We start from the raw sequence: 17,213 nt of genomic DNA, 5'->3' as shown, positions 1-17,213 counted from the left end.
CCTGACTCTTGACAACCCTCAGAAAGCTTCCTCCCAGAAGGGTCACACATCTCCTGGGCCCCTAAGCAGTTTCTGCCAGATTGGACTATTCATTCCTCTTGCCTAAGTCTGTGAGGGAGACCTGCTGCCCAAAACAGCCAAGAGTCAGGTTGGTTGAGACTGTTATGAATGCAAGGAGGGGATCAGAGCTGTGGATGGTGTGTGGGGAAGAACGGGGCGGGGAGGGGGGCGCTTAAGATTCCATTCTGCTCTCAAGAATAGCATTGTGCCGGACAGGGTAGATACATACGGTCTGGGAGAAGAAACTCTGTCCTAAAAGGAGAGGAGCTGTCTCCCAACCAGACAGCAGGAGTGGGGAAAGGAAACCCTTTAGAGACAGGCCCACAAACCCAAGGCCGCTGGATGTGCAGAGCAGGCCAAGCATTGGCCAAACCAGGGAAGGACCAGTGTCCTCTGCTGTCCTGGTAGGATTGGGCTGTCCTCTCAGTGCCCAGACATTTTTGCCAGCCATCCTAAGGAAGCCAAGCCTGAACCCTCACCCTCAGGAACCCCTTCTCATCTCAGCTCCTACACCCGCGCACCCGGTGCGCGGCCAGGGCGGAGGGGAAAGTTGGCAAGCGCTGGGCGCCCGCGGGGGGAAAGCGTTAATGGGCGGCCGGGTGGGAGCAGCTCGCTCGCTCGCCCACGTCACGCCGGTGCGGGCTCGACTGACGACCGCGGCGCCTGGGGACGCCGGCGCGCTCCGCTCTCCAGGTGCTCCGCCTGGAAATGTCTCCATTAGTTGTCGCTTGCTCCCCGCCGGAGCGCGCGCGTCCAGTAGCCGCGCAGAGCCCTAGCGGGCGGCCAGGAGTGGCCCGGCACCACCGCAGGTAGGCAAGGTCCCCGCGCCTGCCCCCGCCCCGGGGTTCAGAGACCCCTCCCCCCTTTCTAGGAGGCGGAGGAGGCAGAGGCTCCGCGCGGCCGCCGAGGGGCGCGGGCAGCGGCGGAGGCGGCGGCGGCTGCGGCGGAGGCGACTCCCCGGTGCGTCCCGGGCTGCGCTCTGCTCCCGGAGGCCCTGGCGCCCAAGTGGCGCAGGCCGGCTCTTTCCTAGAGCAGGTAAGGAATGTGCTCTGCTGAGCAAACTTTGCCAGGATCGCTCTTGCGCCGGAGGGAACAAAGTTTGCTTCTAGCTGAATAGGGTCTTCAGAAGCTGCTGCATGTGCTGCAAGTTTTGGGAAGAGGGATGAAAAGGACCCTGCATCCAGGTGCGGGATGCCTGGGTCCCCGCGGATGGCGTGGGATAGAACAATTTGTGCTCTTGGACGCCCAGAGTGCGCTCTTCCCTTCCTTGAGGAGCACGGAAAAACAAACGTTCCGTGGAGGTGCAGCAGGAGAGCTGAGGAAGAGAGGGCCAGAAAGGAGGGCATTGGAGGAGCAAACAGGAATTTCAAAGCATGTCCCAGAAGCTCACCCCACTGGCTGGGTAAGGGGAGCAGAGAATGACTGTGGAAGACTGTTCTGCGGTGGGGAGGAGGGTGTCCACATCATGCGGCACCTGAGAGGCTTCTCTCTGATCCTACAACCAGCTAAGTGTCCAAAGTGGACCCAGGCATCCCAAGCTGTGGCCTAGCCTCAGACAAACAGGCCCTTTCCTGGTACCTGGCTTCTGTCTTGGCCTTGGGTTGTAGTCAACTTCTCTCTGGACTGGAACGGCCTTCCATGGAGCTCATAGTGTGGCTAAGAAGTGCTCCAAGAATTATTCTAGAGAGCCAGGACTCAGCTGGTGGCAGGAATACCAAGGCCAGGCCTGTCTCCCCAGAAGCTCTCACCAGTTCTATGGCCATCATTAACCTTAGAAAATACAGGTAGTCCCTGGGCTCCTAATTCTTGGGGCTAACTGCTCCCTGATCCACCCCTTTGGGGGTCTGATCAGGCCTTTGATCTCTGATCTTTTGAAGCCCTCTCCAAAGGTGATCAGCTACCCAGCCAGCAGGGAGCCAAGCGGCTTTGGCCATCCTGCCTAAGGGATGATGTATTTCCATCTAGGGTCCCTGTGAATTTCTGGGCACAGCATGGACCATCTATCTATGCATGCTCTTTTTTTGTTGCTTTTGTTGTTTTGTTTTGGGGGGGGTTGTTGTTGTTTTGTTTTTTTGTTTGTTTGTTTGTTTTAGCTGAAGGTACCTGAGATTCTGTGCCTCTGCTTGAAGCTTGGTCTTTGAGGAAGGCATCCTTATATCTGCAGCAAGGATGACCTAAGGACTAACTCGTTTGGGCAGGAAAGCTTCAGCTAGGTGGCAGATTGTCAGCAGGACAATTGTAGGTAGATGCTGGCCCTAGGGCCTGTGTGTGAGGACAGAAAGGGCCAGTAGAGTTGTAACAGCCCCCCACCCCCCACCCTCACCCCCACCTGTCATGGGGCAGGCAGGGCATGGATTATGAGTCTGCGTCTTCAGGGATGGTGCAGTCCAGTGCTCCTCCTGACTTCCAGGCCCAGAGAGAGGAGCAAGTAAAGAGAACAAGAGCACCTGGGGCCTGGAAGCTCTGACTGGAAGGCAAGCCAGCGTGTTGCATTGAGGAGCCAAGTAAGGCCCTGAGAGCCCTTCCCTTTCTCAGAGACCCTGAGGGACTCTGGCTTAGTACCCTACCCAGTACAGAGCCCACTCAGGAGAAAAATGGAAGTCCTGGGGCGGAGGACAACATTCCAGGTGTTCAGGAGAGGAAAGGGGGTGGGGTGGGGGGAATGTTCACTGCCTGCTGAAGTCCCCAGAGTGCCACACACACACAAGGGGGGGAGAGAGGGGGGGCAGCAGCCTGGTCTTCCTTCTCCTTCCCAATCCGCTGCCCACCCCGTGCTTACAACGGAGTCCCCAAGGCCTGGGCTTCAGGAATGAAGTGACAAAAAGACCAATCACTGAGGAACACCAGCCCACGCTGGATTCCTTCCTGCTCCTGAAGCCGCTAAGGTCCTGTACAGAGCCCCTCCCTTGCCAGCACCCCATTATAGAAAGAAAGCAAGTTGTTTGTAAACAATAAAAAATGAAGCTAGGCAGATAGTCAGCAAAAGCCTCAATAAAGCCCGAAAACGGAAACAAGCTAAAAGGGAGCTGGGGGAGGGGAAGAAGCAGGAAGAGAGAGAGAGAGAGAGAGAGAGAGAGAGAGAGAGAGAGAGAGAGAGAGAGAGAGAGAGAGGCTGAGAGATTCATCTCTACTCGAGAAGCCCCGGTGGCTAGTTTCTTATTATTTACAGGAAGGTGGTATTAGCAATTCAGGTGAGAAAGAAATAAACACGGCTTGCCATGAAATCAATACAGAATTCAAAAACAATTATTAATGTCATTCGACTCGTGTTCTTTATGTATCTCTCTCCCGGCTACCAAGACTAAACTGTCTGAATAATTTGCATGGGGCAGCTATTCATTATTTGCGATGGTTTTTTCCCCCTTTGCAAGCAGTTCGGCCGTGGCCGGCTGCAGTCCAGCGCGATCGGAGAACTCGTATTTTCATCTGTAAATTAAAGCAATTACGCAGCAGATATTATATGATGTGTACTGCGGTCTCCAGATAGTCATCCATCACCTTCAACCAAGCTGTCAGGACCGGCAGATTTCGTTTCTGGGAGGCAGCCTTGCAGCTGGGGAGAGGGCGCGAACGTCATCATTAATTAGAGGGTGGCCCTGGGGCGATTCACAGGTCTGAACCCAGGAATCTTTAGGAGCAAGTCTGCACAGCTCCGTGATGCGATGCGCGCCTCTGCCGCCGGGATGAGCGTGAGAGGCTGTCCTGGCGGGCCAAAAGAAGTAGGGGCGAGCCTGGCGCGGGAAGATAGTCGCAAGAAAGGCGGCCTGAGACTTTCGAGTGGCCTGGTACCCCAAGCTTCCTGCACGCTCCGCTCATCTCCGCTTTGAACTCGGGGGCCCAGATTAACGCAGCAAGTCTTGAAAGGCCACGGGACCTCTCTCGCAGAGTTCCTTACACTCCAGGCCGGAAGCTGTGTGAAGCAGACGGATGGGTTCCAGGGTTAGGCTCCCACGTCCCGGTACCCAGCTCTGCTGCTCTCTAGGGTCAAGGAGCCTACGGGGAAAGACCTGAGGCCGAGTTGGGAAACGTGCTCTTCCCAGGGAGCAGCGGGCGTCTGGCAGTCTATCTTAGCCTTAGGCTACGGAAGGAGGCCACGAAGGGCGACTAGAAGAGGGAGGGGAGAGGAAATGAAGCGAAGCCAGGCTGAGCAGTGGGCTGACCTGGGGTGGAGAGGGGGGAGGGGCCGTCTTCAAGGATAGAGAGCTGCCCAGAATTGCACAGTCAACCGGTGATTGACCCGAGAAGCCTCACAGTACCTAGCCCCACCGATGCTACAAGTGTGGGGCTCTGGGGAGGGCCTGGGACACACGGACCCACCCACACACACACACACACCTGAGATTACGTCGCCTTCAGAATGCGGGCTCTCCTATGGCGACAGTTGGTTTTAAAACGCCGCTTGGTGCAAAGTTGGACCTCGTGAGAGGCATTGCTGAGACTCTTCTAAACCTAGGTGGCTAAGAAATGTGCAGAGCGCCGAGGCACGTTGTCTTCATCTCGGCGGCGCAAAGGGCCTTCAGGACCTGTGTCCTTCCACCCTGGGCACAATGCTGCGAGGGCAGCGGGGCGGCTGCAGCCAGCGCCCGGCTAATTTAACTGTTGATTACATCTTCACTGAAGACTCAGTCGTGTGTCCCTTCATAGGTCTCATTTGTAATTGAGACTAATGATTACAGTGGGGTGTGAAGGAGCAGCTGCTCGTTAATTAATTTCTAATTAAAAGTGCCTTCCGTCCTCCGTGACTAAGGAGAAACACTGTTCGTTGGGGCGATATTGACTCCTTGGATGGAGTTCATTTGTAAAAGCTCGATGGTCCTCCGCCCTACTCCAACAGACGTGGACTCTCCCCGCCCCACCCAGCCGGCAGCCAAGTGACCTGTCGGTCTGCAGCCAGGCCAACCTGCCGCGTGGGCTGACGTCAGCGCTTCTGCCTCTAAAAGAACGCGAACTTCTGACTTGACAGTCCGCGAGACTCAAGGGTTTTTTTTTGTTTTTGTTGTTGTTGTTTTGCTTTGTTTTGTTTTGTTTTTTGTTGTTTTGGGTTTTTTATTTTGTTTTGATTTTTGCAAAATATGTATTTCTGTCCTCGCGGCGAAGCCAGCTGGCCCCAGAGCAATCTGGAGTGCTCAGAATTACTGTGACCAAGGCCACTCACTTTCTTACCAGCTTAGGAAAGTTTGAGCAGCATGTGGGGGAACTGACCACCTCTCGCTTCATCCTCCCAGAGCCTAGGAGCCTGCAGCCCCAGAGCAGTGGCAGTACTGCACACAGGACACCAATCTTCTTAGGCCCGCCATGTCCTACCCGCAGTTTGGATACCCCTACTCCTCCGCTCCCCAGGTAAAAGGACACCTGCAAGCTTCTGACAGGGGGACTGGTGAGGGAAAAGCCACCACTGGATGCCATTTCCCAGATAGCAGGGTCCTTGACTGGCCTCTTGTACTGGCCAAACATAGCTAGCTTTGGGGTGAGGGGGGCTTAGGGGCACTAGTAAAATTCTGTTGGTGGGTCAGAATTCTCTCTAATTTAGCCCATCAAACTGTGCCTGGGGGACCCTAGGAAGCCCTTGGGCCTTGGCATCCTAGGGCACCCATGTGGCCAAAGAAAGCAAGGCCTACCTACACTGGCTGATGGGGAGGCGGGTAGGAGCTCTTGTCTGGCTTGGACAACAGGAGGCCCCTAGGGACACGTGAGGTCCTTGAGGGTCCAGCGTCCTAGCCTCTGTCCCCATGCACATGCTTCCTTGCCATCCCTCTCTCTCCAGTTCCTGATGACCACCAACTCCTTGAGCACGTGCTGCGAGTCCAGCGGCCGCACACTGGCTGACTCCGGGCCTGCAGCCTCGGCCCAGGCACCCGTCTACTGCCCTGTCTATGAGAGCCGGCTGCTGGCAACTGCGCGCCACGAGCTCAATTCAGCCGCCGCACTCGGCGTCTACGGTAGCCCCTATGGCAGCTCGCAGGGTTATGGCAACTACGTGACCTATGGCTCTGAGGCTTCGGCTTTCTACTCTCTGGTAAAGGAACAACTTGCACTCACGCCGCACCGCGCCCCAAACCCTGGGTTTGCCAAGTCTACTTCTGCCCCAAGAGAGAGTGCCCTGCCTGGATACCCCTACAGTTTGGGGTGAAAGGAAAAAAAAAGACTTTAGCTGTGCCTCCTGGCCCAAAGTCAAAGGCACTCCTGCCGCTGCTCAGATTCACAGTGGCCAACCAGTAAGCCCCTGTATCTAAGATATTGCTGCTGTTTTAGTTTGCCACCGAATTCTGATCATATTCCCGGCTTCCTGAGGGGTTCCTCACAGCTTCAGACTCCCTCTGCCTTCTCACTGTAGTACATCGTCTCCCTCCCTCCCTCCCTCCCTCCCTCCCTCCCTCTTCTCCCCTTCCTCCTCCTGAACCTCCCACCTTAGCTCCTCCCTGCTCGGCCCCTCCCCTCTGGCTCAAAGCCTCTTCTCCACTAGGTTTGTTATCCTTAGGCCATGCAGCCTTTCTGGAACCCTCCCAATCCATTCTCTCTCTCTTTCTTCTTCTTCTTCTTCTTCTTCTTCTTCTTCTTCTTCTTCTTCTTCTTCTTCTTCTTCTTCTTCTTCCCAGCTCCTTCCTCCCTTTTCTCACCCTGTCACACTTCACCTTCACCCCTTCATCTGCCCGGTTTCCCTACCTGAAGCCTGCCCCATTCTTCAAGTTCACACACACACACACACACACACACACACACACACACACACACACACACGACATTTGGGGAGCTGAGTATTGAGTGAGATCAGGAGACGAGTTGAAGTCTGTGGTCCTTGGGGAAGTTTGGTGACACTAGGGGATCTAACCTAGCTAAGAGGGCTTAAGGGAGGGTTTCTATCTTGGCCTCCAGAAGCTGTGGCCACAAAAAAAAAAAAAAAAACCCTTTTGGCTTTTACAGAACAGCTTTGAGTCCAAGGATGGTACGGGATCTTCACACGCTGGCCTAGCACCCGCCACAGCTGCAGCCTACTACCCTTATGAGCCAGCTCTGGGCCAGTACCCATATGACAGGTGAGGGATCATATCTCCCTCCCCCAATGACACTACAGCACCAGCCACCCACCACTCCACCCCTCAGCACCACCACCAGGCCCCTTCCTGGGTTATGGGGAGACCAAAAGAGGAGGCCATTGGGAATGTAGAAGTTTTCCAATCCTGTGGTTTTTCAAGCAGATTGATTCTAGAAAGCTCAGTCCAGTAGGCTGCTTCCTTGAAGGGCCTGGGACACCTCCCAACACTCTAAGAAACTCAAGCCAGTAAGGTGTCTGAGCCAGGGACACCAGGACTACAGTGAGGATCAAAAGAGGATGTCCCTTGGCCCTCAGCCCCTATTCTGGGGACAGCTCACCACTCCATCTTCCAATGGTACCAGTTCAACTAAAAGCCCTGAGCGTTGCTCCTCCCCACCACTATCTCTAGACACAGGCTCATGGGTGCTGGTTTTATAGATCCGTGATACCTTTTAATAGTTTTCGGGTCAAAGTGGTAAGAGGGAACCCCCCCCCATAAAGGATGAAAGAAATGTCTCCACAGAGTGGCAGAGGCTATAACCTATTCCCTGTCATTTTAATGACATTATCTTCGCTCTTGGCCCACAAAAGGCAAGACAGTGCCCATAAGCACAACTCACCCCAGGGAAGCATAGCCTGTCCCTATGCAACGCCCCACCCCACGCCCGCTCGCTCCGGGTGATCTCCCGGGGCCCCCCCACTGGCACCCCACTGCAGAGCCTGTCTCCAGGTACGGAACCGTGGACAGCGGCACTCGGCGCAAGAACGCCACCCGGGAGACCACCAGCACGCTGAAGGCTTGGCTGCAGGAACACCGCAAGAACCCGTACCCCACCAAGGGAGAGAAGATCATGCTGGCCATCATCACCAAGATGACCCTCACGCAGGTCTCCACCTGGTTCGCCAACGCGCGCCGCCGCCTCAAGAAGGAGAACAAGATGACCTGGCCACCTCGAAATAAGTGCGCAGATGAGAAGAGGCCCTATGGGGAGGGCGAGGAGGAGGAGGCTGGGGAAGAAGAGTCCCGGGAGGAGCCTCTCAAGAATGCCAAGAGCGAAGGTGGGTTGTATGGGGAGTCTCTAGGAGCTGTCAGGGCTGGGGGAGGGGCCAGGTGAAAAGCCTTCCTTCGTTGTCTGGGCAGCAGATGAAGGGTCTGGTTTCCAGTCATGATCTTGCTCCTGGGGAGAGGAGACCTAGGTGGTAACCTATGAACAGGCTTAAAGGCATCCAAAGTCAAGTTTTTAAAAAGCATCCCGTAGGAAATTAATTTGAGTCCAGATCTGCCCAGCTGGTGTTTCCAGTTCAAGACTTGGGGGCCTCTGGAGATGGGAGGAGGAAGACAGAGAAAGGCCTGGGCTATTAACTAGTTGGGAGTAGGGGTCCCACTAGCTCTGGTCTTGGGATAAAAGAAAGTTAGTTATCCCATCCAGTCTGCTTCCACTGACCACGTGTTCTCGCCTGACAGGTCCCGTTGGCAAAGACGACAAGGAACTAGAACTCAGTGACCTGGAAGACTTTGACCCTCTAGATGCAGAGACCTCAGAGTGCCATCTGAAAACGCCCTTTCAGCCCCTGGACAGCGGACCAGACAGGATTCCTGCTTCGTCTGAAGGCCCCGGCACAGGCAAGGAGGCCTCAGCCACACTCCGGATGCCCCTGGGCACCGCAGCCATGGATGAGGACCTGGAGAGGGCCCGGAACTGCCTCCGGAGCACGGTGGTTGCACCAGACTCTGGTGCAGAGGGCGGACCACAGACCTGCGAAGCCAAACTGAGCTTTGCTCCAGCGGGGGCGCCGCCTAGCCTCGAGACTAAGCCTCGCATCTGGTCCTTGGCGCATACAGCCACCGCTGCGGCTGCCACAGCTTTGAGCCAGACTGAGTTTCCCTCTTGCATGCTGAAACGTCAAGGTCCGGCGGGAGCATCCGTGGCGCAGCCGGCTTCCTCGCCTGCAGTCCCAGCCCCTTCTGGGGCCCTGGATAGGCACCAGGACTCGCCAGTAACTAGTCTCAGAAACTGGGTGGATGGGGTATTTCACGACCCCATCCTTAGGCACAGCACTTTGAACCAGGCCTGGGCCACCGCTAAGGGCGCACTTCTAGATCCTGGCCCTCTAGGACGCTCTCTGGGGGCGGGCACCAATGTACTGGCTACGCCCCTGGCTTGCTCCTTCCCGCCCACGGTTGCCCAAGACGTCCCATCTGCGGGGGCCTCCCGGGAGCTGCTGGCTACACCCAAGGCCAGTGGCAAACCCTTCTGCACTTAACACCCACCTACACAGGTGGAGAAGGGAACTGGCGCTGACAAGGTGGTTTGCAGGTGCTGACTCTGGACTGTTTCTTAATGGGTTTCCAAAAGAAGTAGGGCATTTCCAACCCAAGAATGCCAACCCCCCTGAGACAGAGCATCTGAACTCAGGCGGCAGGGCTATGGAGGAACACCCTTGCATTCCACTCCCAAGCTTTACCCGATTTCTCGTCCACCTGAGCCATCCCTGAACTCCAAAAGGACAAGAGAGCACTCTCACAGCAGAGGGGAGCCCGCTGAAGCATAAAGTTTACTCCCAAAGTTTACATGGCGAAGGCATTTGGGTTCTGAGTCTTGTTTTGTGTCGCTGTCACCTTCTGGATTTGAGGCATGCTGGTGTTCGTTAAGAAGACTCTTGAGCCTGCTTTTCTTCAGACTTCATTCTCAGCACATAGAGCTCGCCAGCGCCGGCACTCCCACCGAGTTCACACTACTGCACACTCTTGACTCGTCAAAATTATGTTTTCTAAAAATGTATGCTCACACCAGTGGTTGCCTGTTTCTTCAGAGAGGCTAATACAACAAAACTAATAAATCCTTGTGTTTGCATTGCAGAAGGAACACGTTTCACAGCTGGGGGTCTACGGGTGTGGCTGGAAGCAGTGATGCTGACCCCTCCCAGGGGAAGGAAGGAGGGGTGGGCTGACCCAGACTCCGCCCCAATAAAATAGCTGCCAATCCAAGTCTAAACAAACCATTTTTTTTTTTTTGCGATGTTAAAGGCACGGAGGGGCACTCTTCTGAACGTGTGTGAGACATGAAACCCCAAACTTTAAACTCTTACCCACTACCAGGCACGAGAATTTTGAGCAAATAAGTAAGGCTCCTTTGACTGAATTAAAGTAATGTTCGGGCTTTCTAAATCCCCCGAGGAAGGAGACATTGCCCTGAGGGCATCTAAGACAAGATGCTCTCAATACCTGCTCAGTTACCTGACCCCCTAATCCCTCTTTGTAGCTATGAAGCCTGAGCCCTGTTGCTTCAAATTTAGCTTCTCTATAACTCAAGTTCTGAAGACTACAGAGGAAACACCTTAGTAGCAGAAGTCAGGAGGCAGAACGAGCAAGCCGTGGGGCAAAGGGCACAAGGGCTTGGGTCTGAAGCAGCCTGGGTTGAGGGTAGGCCTGATTCTTAACACCCACCTCAGCATAGCCACTAAAGGAAGCTACTTTGGACTCCGATCCTTTGTGGTTCCCGGAGGTACCTGCTCAGCATCCATTCCTGGCTCTCGGCTCAGCTGCAAGCCTCTATTCAGGCCTTTATGAACTTCACAAAAGTCCCTGGTGTTCCTAGGAAGGTGGAAGTGGCAAGCAGAGGGGCTTGTAAAGCAGAAAACCCAGGGCAAGCTGTTATGGAATTAAGGGGATCCAGGGACTGGAATAAATTCTAATAGCGACATAGACTCCAGCTGTGTGTGCTAGATGTACCACTTTTCATCTCAGAGAGTCGCCTTTGGGAGACATGAGACCCTTAGGAGATGCCAGGTCTTCCTTCTGCAATCACAGGGGTGGAACTAGACTGGAGTTTAGTGAAAGTCACACTAATGAGTCTGTAGGGCCAGCTTTGGAGACAGTTTACAGACCCTCAAGGAAAATAACTTAGCCTTGCTGGAACCAGACCCCTAAGACTGAGGGTCCTCTGAGTGATGGTCCTCGCTCTGGATCCTGGTTTCCAGCCCTTGGCCCTTGCATATCCCATGGCCAACTGCCCCACAAGCCGCAGGCCTGCCCTGGCCAACACTCAGTAATTGGATTGTCCCGGCCTGCGCTGTCACCGCATTGACTTTCGCTCTCCTGGATGATATTATCGGGACGCGGAAGCTTGCCGCTGATGTGCCTGTCAAAAGGCTGCGGCGGGAGCCCCCGGCCTAGCAAGCAAGCATCAGCCAAGATAATTTGAAGTGAAATTTTCATTTTGACAGTAAACCCCTCAATTTCTAAAGGCTCCGCGCTTTGAGAGAGCGCTGGCAGGGGAGGCTTTGCGGAAAGCCTACGTCTTAGACTGAAAAGGGCAAAAGAACTCGAATTAGTTGTAATAGATAAAAGGGCAAAAATAAAGAGTCAAGGGTACTTGACAGTAATAGCGAAAGTGGAGTCTCAGGGGAGACACGCTGCTGCCCAAGCTGGGGCGCGAGGAATTTTAATGCGGCCGCCAAATGCGCCCCCACACAACCTTAGACAAAGCCAAGTATTTTCAGAGGGAAAAAGGGCTTCACAGATTCAAGCGAGGAGTAGTAGTTAAGATAAAGGACCTAAGCTCGGACCTAAGCTTGAGTCCTGACTGAGGACAGATTTGCTCTGGGCACATGTACCGTACCGGAGGCTCTAGTCTGTGAGCACGTCTACACACAGCCTTGGCCCCCCAGATCTCTCCTCTGCGCCAGTCCGAGGGGAGACGGTTTCTGCACGTGCCCAAGCTTGTTGAGCCTGGAACCTCTGGGCACGGTCTCTGGCGCCTGCACTAGCTCTGGGAGTCCAAATAACAAGTTGCTAGAGCCCGAGACCTCAATGACTCTAGCGACCAAAGGAGCTTATTTGAATAAATTTGCACTACCCTATGAATAAAGATATCAGGGGAGCGGGGCTCAGCTACACTGCAGGGTGCCGCGCAGTAAGGAACACCCACCCGAAAACACCTTTTTCCGTGGTGGGGGTGGGAGTGGGAATAGCCTACAGGATATGCTTTTAGGCTCACCGAATCTTGGGGGCACGGGTCAAGTGCCAGCGTGACTCCGTAGATGAAGCGAGGCGCCTTCGCTGTATTAGGGCATTGGGAAGGGGAAAGGTCTTGGTCCCCCAGCGGGGCGCGGCGGGGGAGGGTTTGGAGTGGCGACTTCCCCTGCGGGAGGCTGTCAGCCGGCCCGGGGCGCCCGCGTGAGGAGGCAGCGCAGGGACGCGCTCAGTCGCTCAGGCGTGGCGATCGCAAACACACCGAGAGGAGAGGCTAAATTAACGGCGCTCTTTACATAGAGCCAAATAAAACTGTAATCAGCGGCGCGTTACTTTTCATTAAGCGAGTCTGACAGCAGCATATTCAGACTCGACAAGGGAACAGGCACGGGAAATATACGGCTCCCGGCCGGCCCAGTCTAAGATAATTCCTTAAGCTCCATTAACAACACGTAGCCGCAGGAAACTGGCTCCGGAAACCGTCTCCAAATCTAAAAGCTTTATCGACCCCTCAAACGCGGCTGATGGCTCCATTTTTTTTCTTTTTCTCTCCCTTTCCTTTAAAAAAAAAAAAACCACCTTAAGGGAGAGACATCCTGCGAAGTAATAGAGTTTGACACGACACCTTCTTAACTAGAGAAAGGCAGAGAAACCGGCCCTTAAATGATATTTAAAAGGCAACCAATTAAGATTTAAAGTGGTCGTCTCCTGAGATTATGCATGCGATTTATGCCACCTACTTCTCCCTGGGCATGCCTGCCTGAGAGTTGCGGCAGAGCAGACAGCAAGGTCTTTTCCACCCTTTCTTCCCACCGTAAGAGCAAGGGAGGCTCAGATCGTCCTCCTCTTAGCAAGGCTCCTCAGTTCCATCCAGGAGATAGGGAGACTAGGATAGGTCGACAAACAGCTAATGAGGAGAGGTTAAATTGCCTCCTCAGTAGACCAGGATGGTTCCCCTGCTTCAGGCCTCCAGCAGGGAACAAGGACCAATATCACAGAGAAGCTGCAAGCTGTTCCAAGATCTCAGCCTTCCAGGGGTGTCCCACTCACTCAATCTCCTCTTTCCGGGCCCAAGTGGCTCTCTCTTCCCTTTCCAACCTTCCAGTGGGATCAGTGGCTTCCCGGTACGCTCCCCCCACCCCCGCCCCCGGGAGCTGCAAGCCCTTCCTCTGGAGCCAGCTGCCTCACTCCATGTTATGCTGGCCTGGCCATTGTTCCCACTGGTGCTGCCAAGTGACAGAGCTTAGGTCACCACATGAGCAGTCAGCAAAGATCAAGGATTGAGAAGAGGCATTGTGACCTTTTAAATGACCCTAGTTCATAGTCCGCCTGGAAGGGACACTGAACAATGAACCAGAAGGACAGGACCAGACAGAATGTGTTGGAAGAGGAGCTGAGGGAAAGGAAAAGGGATGGAGGAAGGATGGAAGACAGCCGGAAGTAGAGGGAGGGGGAGGAGGGAGACCCCAGTGGGAGTGAGAGGAAGCCGCCTTCCCACCTGTCTCTCATCAACTTTGAGAAGAGGCGCATTGTGAACAAAATGCTTTTTCTTTTTAACAAAAGGATCTCTAGCCTTGGGGTGCAGGCTGAGGGTCAAACTGTCACCCTAGGAGTTTTAGTGCACACCAGCTTCTAGCTGTCCACTGGGGAGGACAGGGTCCTCTTGGTCATCCCTGAGCTGTGGTTAGACATTACCCAAACCTGCCCTAGGCAGCCAGAGTCTCTTCTCACTAGAGACTTGAGTGACCCCAGGACCTTGGTGACAGAACTCTTCACAAGATCAAAAGCAAAGCATGGATTAGAGCATCTGCCCCTTCTTTATTTTATTGACCTGATGGAGGTACCAGAAGAGGAAGGTTCCAGAACGGTGGACGGAGATGGGATCCAGCAAAGCACCTCTCCTGGTCTTTTTTATGCCAGTGCCAATGCCTTGGTAGTGATGGTGGTAGTGCGGTGTCACTGCGGCTCCAGTCATTGTCCAGGAGGACAGAGAAGCCCAGTTACCAGGTGCTGTCACACTCACAGAGAGACATCAGCAGACACACGGGTTCCAGAGAAGCTGGCTTATCTTTGCTTTTCAAAGGATTACATTATCTTAAAATTCGTCTTCCTCAAATGCATAACCACATCTAAACTGCTGACATAAAGCAGAGGAAGGCATGCATGCAATGCTGCAAGGCACCCCATTTTCCGCCGGACGACATTTTTCCTTTGTGAATGTGGTCCTGTCTTATTGGTGCTCACGCTAGATACTGAAAGATGCTAAGCCACCCCTTGTCCAGGACCCACATGTCCCTGTGGGATCCCAGAAACTTTCCTAGGACCCTTACAGTGAACTTAGCAGGGCCTCCACTTCTATTGCTGTCTTGCCTTGTTCCCTCTCTCAGAAAGGATAATCCTGGCTGTGGTCAGTAGGAACACACCTGCAGCTGGGCCAAGCTATGGCGTTTTGGCATGTAGCTAGGATTTTCTGAGAGACAAAGCTAAGGACAGAAAATTCCCACAGCGAAGAAGACTGCCCCAGACCAGAGGCCAAGCCACTGGGAAAGACAATTCCTGCCTAATTGAAACATAGGGCCAGAGGTGTGGGGGGAGTGGGAGCAAGTTGACTTGCTTGTGGACAGAAGTGTGGAGAGGTATTGTCAAGTACCGAGGTGGCAGAAGCCCAAAGCGAAGGACTTGGAATAAAGCTGGCTAGAGGAGGCTGCTGCAGCCTCTCCTGCAAAGCTGCCAGGCTGATGTGCAGGTGGCAGGTGGCACAGGAAGGGCACCGGTGCTAATGCTTGGGTTCATTTGGCACAGGTTGCCCAGAGGTTGAAAGAAAAGATACCGTGGGCCACCTGAATGAAGGCAGCCCGAGCTAACAAAAGGACTTCAGGGAGAGGCATTTTCATGCATGATTTAACACCTCACTCACCTAACCAGATGTGGCAGGAGAGATCAGAGCTAAGCTTTTGTGTCAGGAAACCTTCTAGCTAAGCTAAAAAAAAAAAAAAAAAAAAAAAAAAGGCAACTTGTGGGATAACAGAAAATGGGGAGCCACAGAGTACCCATCCCCATGTGTGTGTGGTGCCTTAGGGCAGATCTCCCTACCTTGGGTTTTGAAGAGTGAGCCTGCCTTCCAGAGCATAGGTCAAGGTGTGGCTACATGATATGCACCTGTGCCTGGAGCAGCACATGCCTCTCCATGGGCATCTAATCAGAGGCTCCAAGTGGGTTCAGACTGTCTTAGGATTGCCCTGGGCTGCAAAGATTCTGTGTGAAGGCTAGTAGGCCTAAGGCACTTCATAATTCCTTGGTATAACCACTGCCTCCCATCCGACCTCCCACAGCACAGGCTAGCCACTGAGGTGAAGACAGCAGCTCAGCCTCTAGGCTGCCACCAGCCCCAGTCAGGCTTAGAGAAAGTGCCAGAAAGCCAGCCTGCTATTGCTATGCACATGCGCACTTATACTCCTCCGCATACACGCTCACACATGTGAGAGTCCACACGGAAAGTACCCTGTTCTTTCCGTGACTTTCTTTGTCACCTCCCCTCCCACAAGCACGCACTCAGGTATATGCATGCACACTCACACAAGTGATTGCACGTTCAAGGCTACAAAACTTCACAGGGCTATGATGGTCCCACACCGGTCACATTTCAGAGCAGAAGTCACAGTCTGCTGTCATCTCTTTCAGGCCTAGGTCTTTCTGTTACCACTCTCAGGAGGACTGTGGACTCACAATCACTGCCATCTCATGCAGAATAGTTCTAGGGCTGCAGTGAGATGGCCCTTGGTCTAGCCTCATCACCCCCAGGACTAAGTGAAACCCCCGAGGTCTTGACAGACCTCGGTCAAATTCCACAAGGCAGAATCTGTATCCAGTCATGACTCCTTGGGCTGGCCTCCACTTCCTGATGCCAGGTTCTTCCCCACTGAGGCCACGCCAGGCTCATCAGCAGGGCACATTGCCTATCTCAGCACACAAATGGCTCACATTCAGGTCTGACTGCAAATGGGACCTTAATTAATGAATTTAGTAATAGAGTCTCTTTTCATGCAACATTAGCCCAAGTTCAAGATAATCAGCCTGAACATAGGCCCTAGCACATGCCTTGGACGAGAATGTAATTTATGGCACAGAAGTGAGCAAGTACAGCTCACTGTGAGATGTCCTAGGACCCTTGGTACACTCAGCACAGGTGTCTGTGCCTATTAGGCACCTATAAGTCTCTGGTCATTTGTCCAAGGCAGAGATGTTACCTGGCATATGTGGGTCTTACTCCATTCATCTTGGATGATAAGTCAGTGTGCCTAGGCCTTTCTGGACTCTGTAAGTACAGCACATGAGGGAAGAGACTACTGTGCCCAGAACATGAGGACCTCAGAGGGCAGGGTCCAATCTGGCTTCCTAGATGACACCTGGATCGTGATCATTGGCTGTTTGCATAGTGAGGCACTGAGGTCATTGTAGCCCCACATGGTATGAGATAACCCCTTAAGACCATCCCAGAAGTGGGTACCAAAGGCCTGGAAATGGCAGAGAGCAGCATATTCTCACAGCACCCCTGGTTAGAATGAAAACCAGAGCCTAAGGCAGTCAGGCTCCAGCACCCCAGACAGCCCAGGAGTGAGAAGGTGTAGGCCATCTACAATGGACCCATTTTAGGAGGTAAGGAGACTGAGGCAGGGGAGGGAGGGCGTGACTGAGCCTACATCCTCTCACCGCCAGTCCCTTACTTGGGATCAATAATATCCACTTGCAGCACTAGCTGGGTTCCCGGTGGCTGGGCTTGTGGGGGCTTTTATCTTGATGTCAGCTATGGCTGGTAAGGGTTATCAGAGCCCTTGCAACTTTTTGCCTGTTTGTGGAGTGCCACAAATACCACGGCAGGCTACAGAGCCCTCCGCTGGATGACCTGGAGACCTTGATCATATTTACTCCCTGTGCTGGGGAATCCATGGAAAGGGGCTGCTGCCTGGTTCGTGTGATCCCTAAGGAGACCTCTGCCTGACAAGCACAAAGCCCCAAACCTCATTTCCCCAGCTACACTGATGGTGGTGGGGCCTTGGTGTCATTCACATGTTCCTGGTTTGGAATACAGAATGAGATATCTTGGAGGTTTATTCTGTGTGTGTATGTTTTCTTGTGCTTTATTTT

At 53.8% G+C, this 17,213-nt stretch overlaps 1 protein-coding gene across 2 annotated transcripts; it reads left to right on the top strand.

The window, feature by feature from the left end:
* The first annotated feature begins 510 nt into the window (after window positions 1-510).
* Window positions 511-10,099, top strand: IRX4 (iroquois homeobox 4). 2 transcript variants are annotated; one of them, XM_084782586.1, is made up of 6 exons: window positions 511-869; window positions 5,286-5,400; window positions 5,825-6,076; window positions 6,982-7,094; window positions 7,824-8,152; window positions 8,559-10,099. In XM_084782586.1, the coding sequence occupies exons 2-6, from the start codon at window positions 5,356-5,358 to the stop codon at window positions 9,356-9,358; spliced, it is 1,539 nt and encodes a 512-aa protein (XP_084638712.1). In that variant the 5' UTR covers window positions 511-869; window positions 5,286-5,355; the 3' UTR covers window positions 9,359-10,099. The 2 variants fall into 2 exon arrangements, with proteins under 2 accessions (XP_084638712.1, XP_084638711.1); XM_084782585.1 differs by lacking the exon at window positions 511-869 and adding an exon at window positions 877-1,095.
* Window positions 10,100-17,213: the final 7,114 nt, after the last annotated feature.

The sequence above is a fragment of the Acomys minous genome (assembly GCF_964271855.1).
Source record: "Acomys minous genome assembly, chromosome: 5".
Classification (NCBI taxonomy): domain Eukaryota; kingdom Metazoa; phylum Chordata; class Mammalia; order Rodentia; family Muridae; genus Acomys; species Acomys minous.
This window is presented reverse-complemented; position numbering and strand designations above follow the sequence as displayed.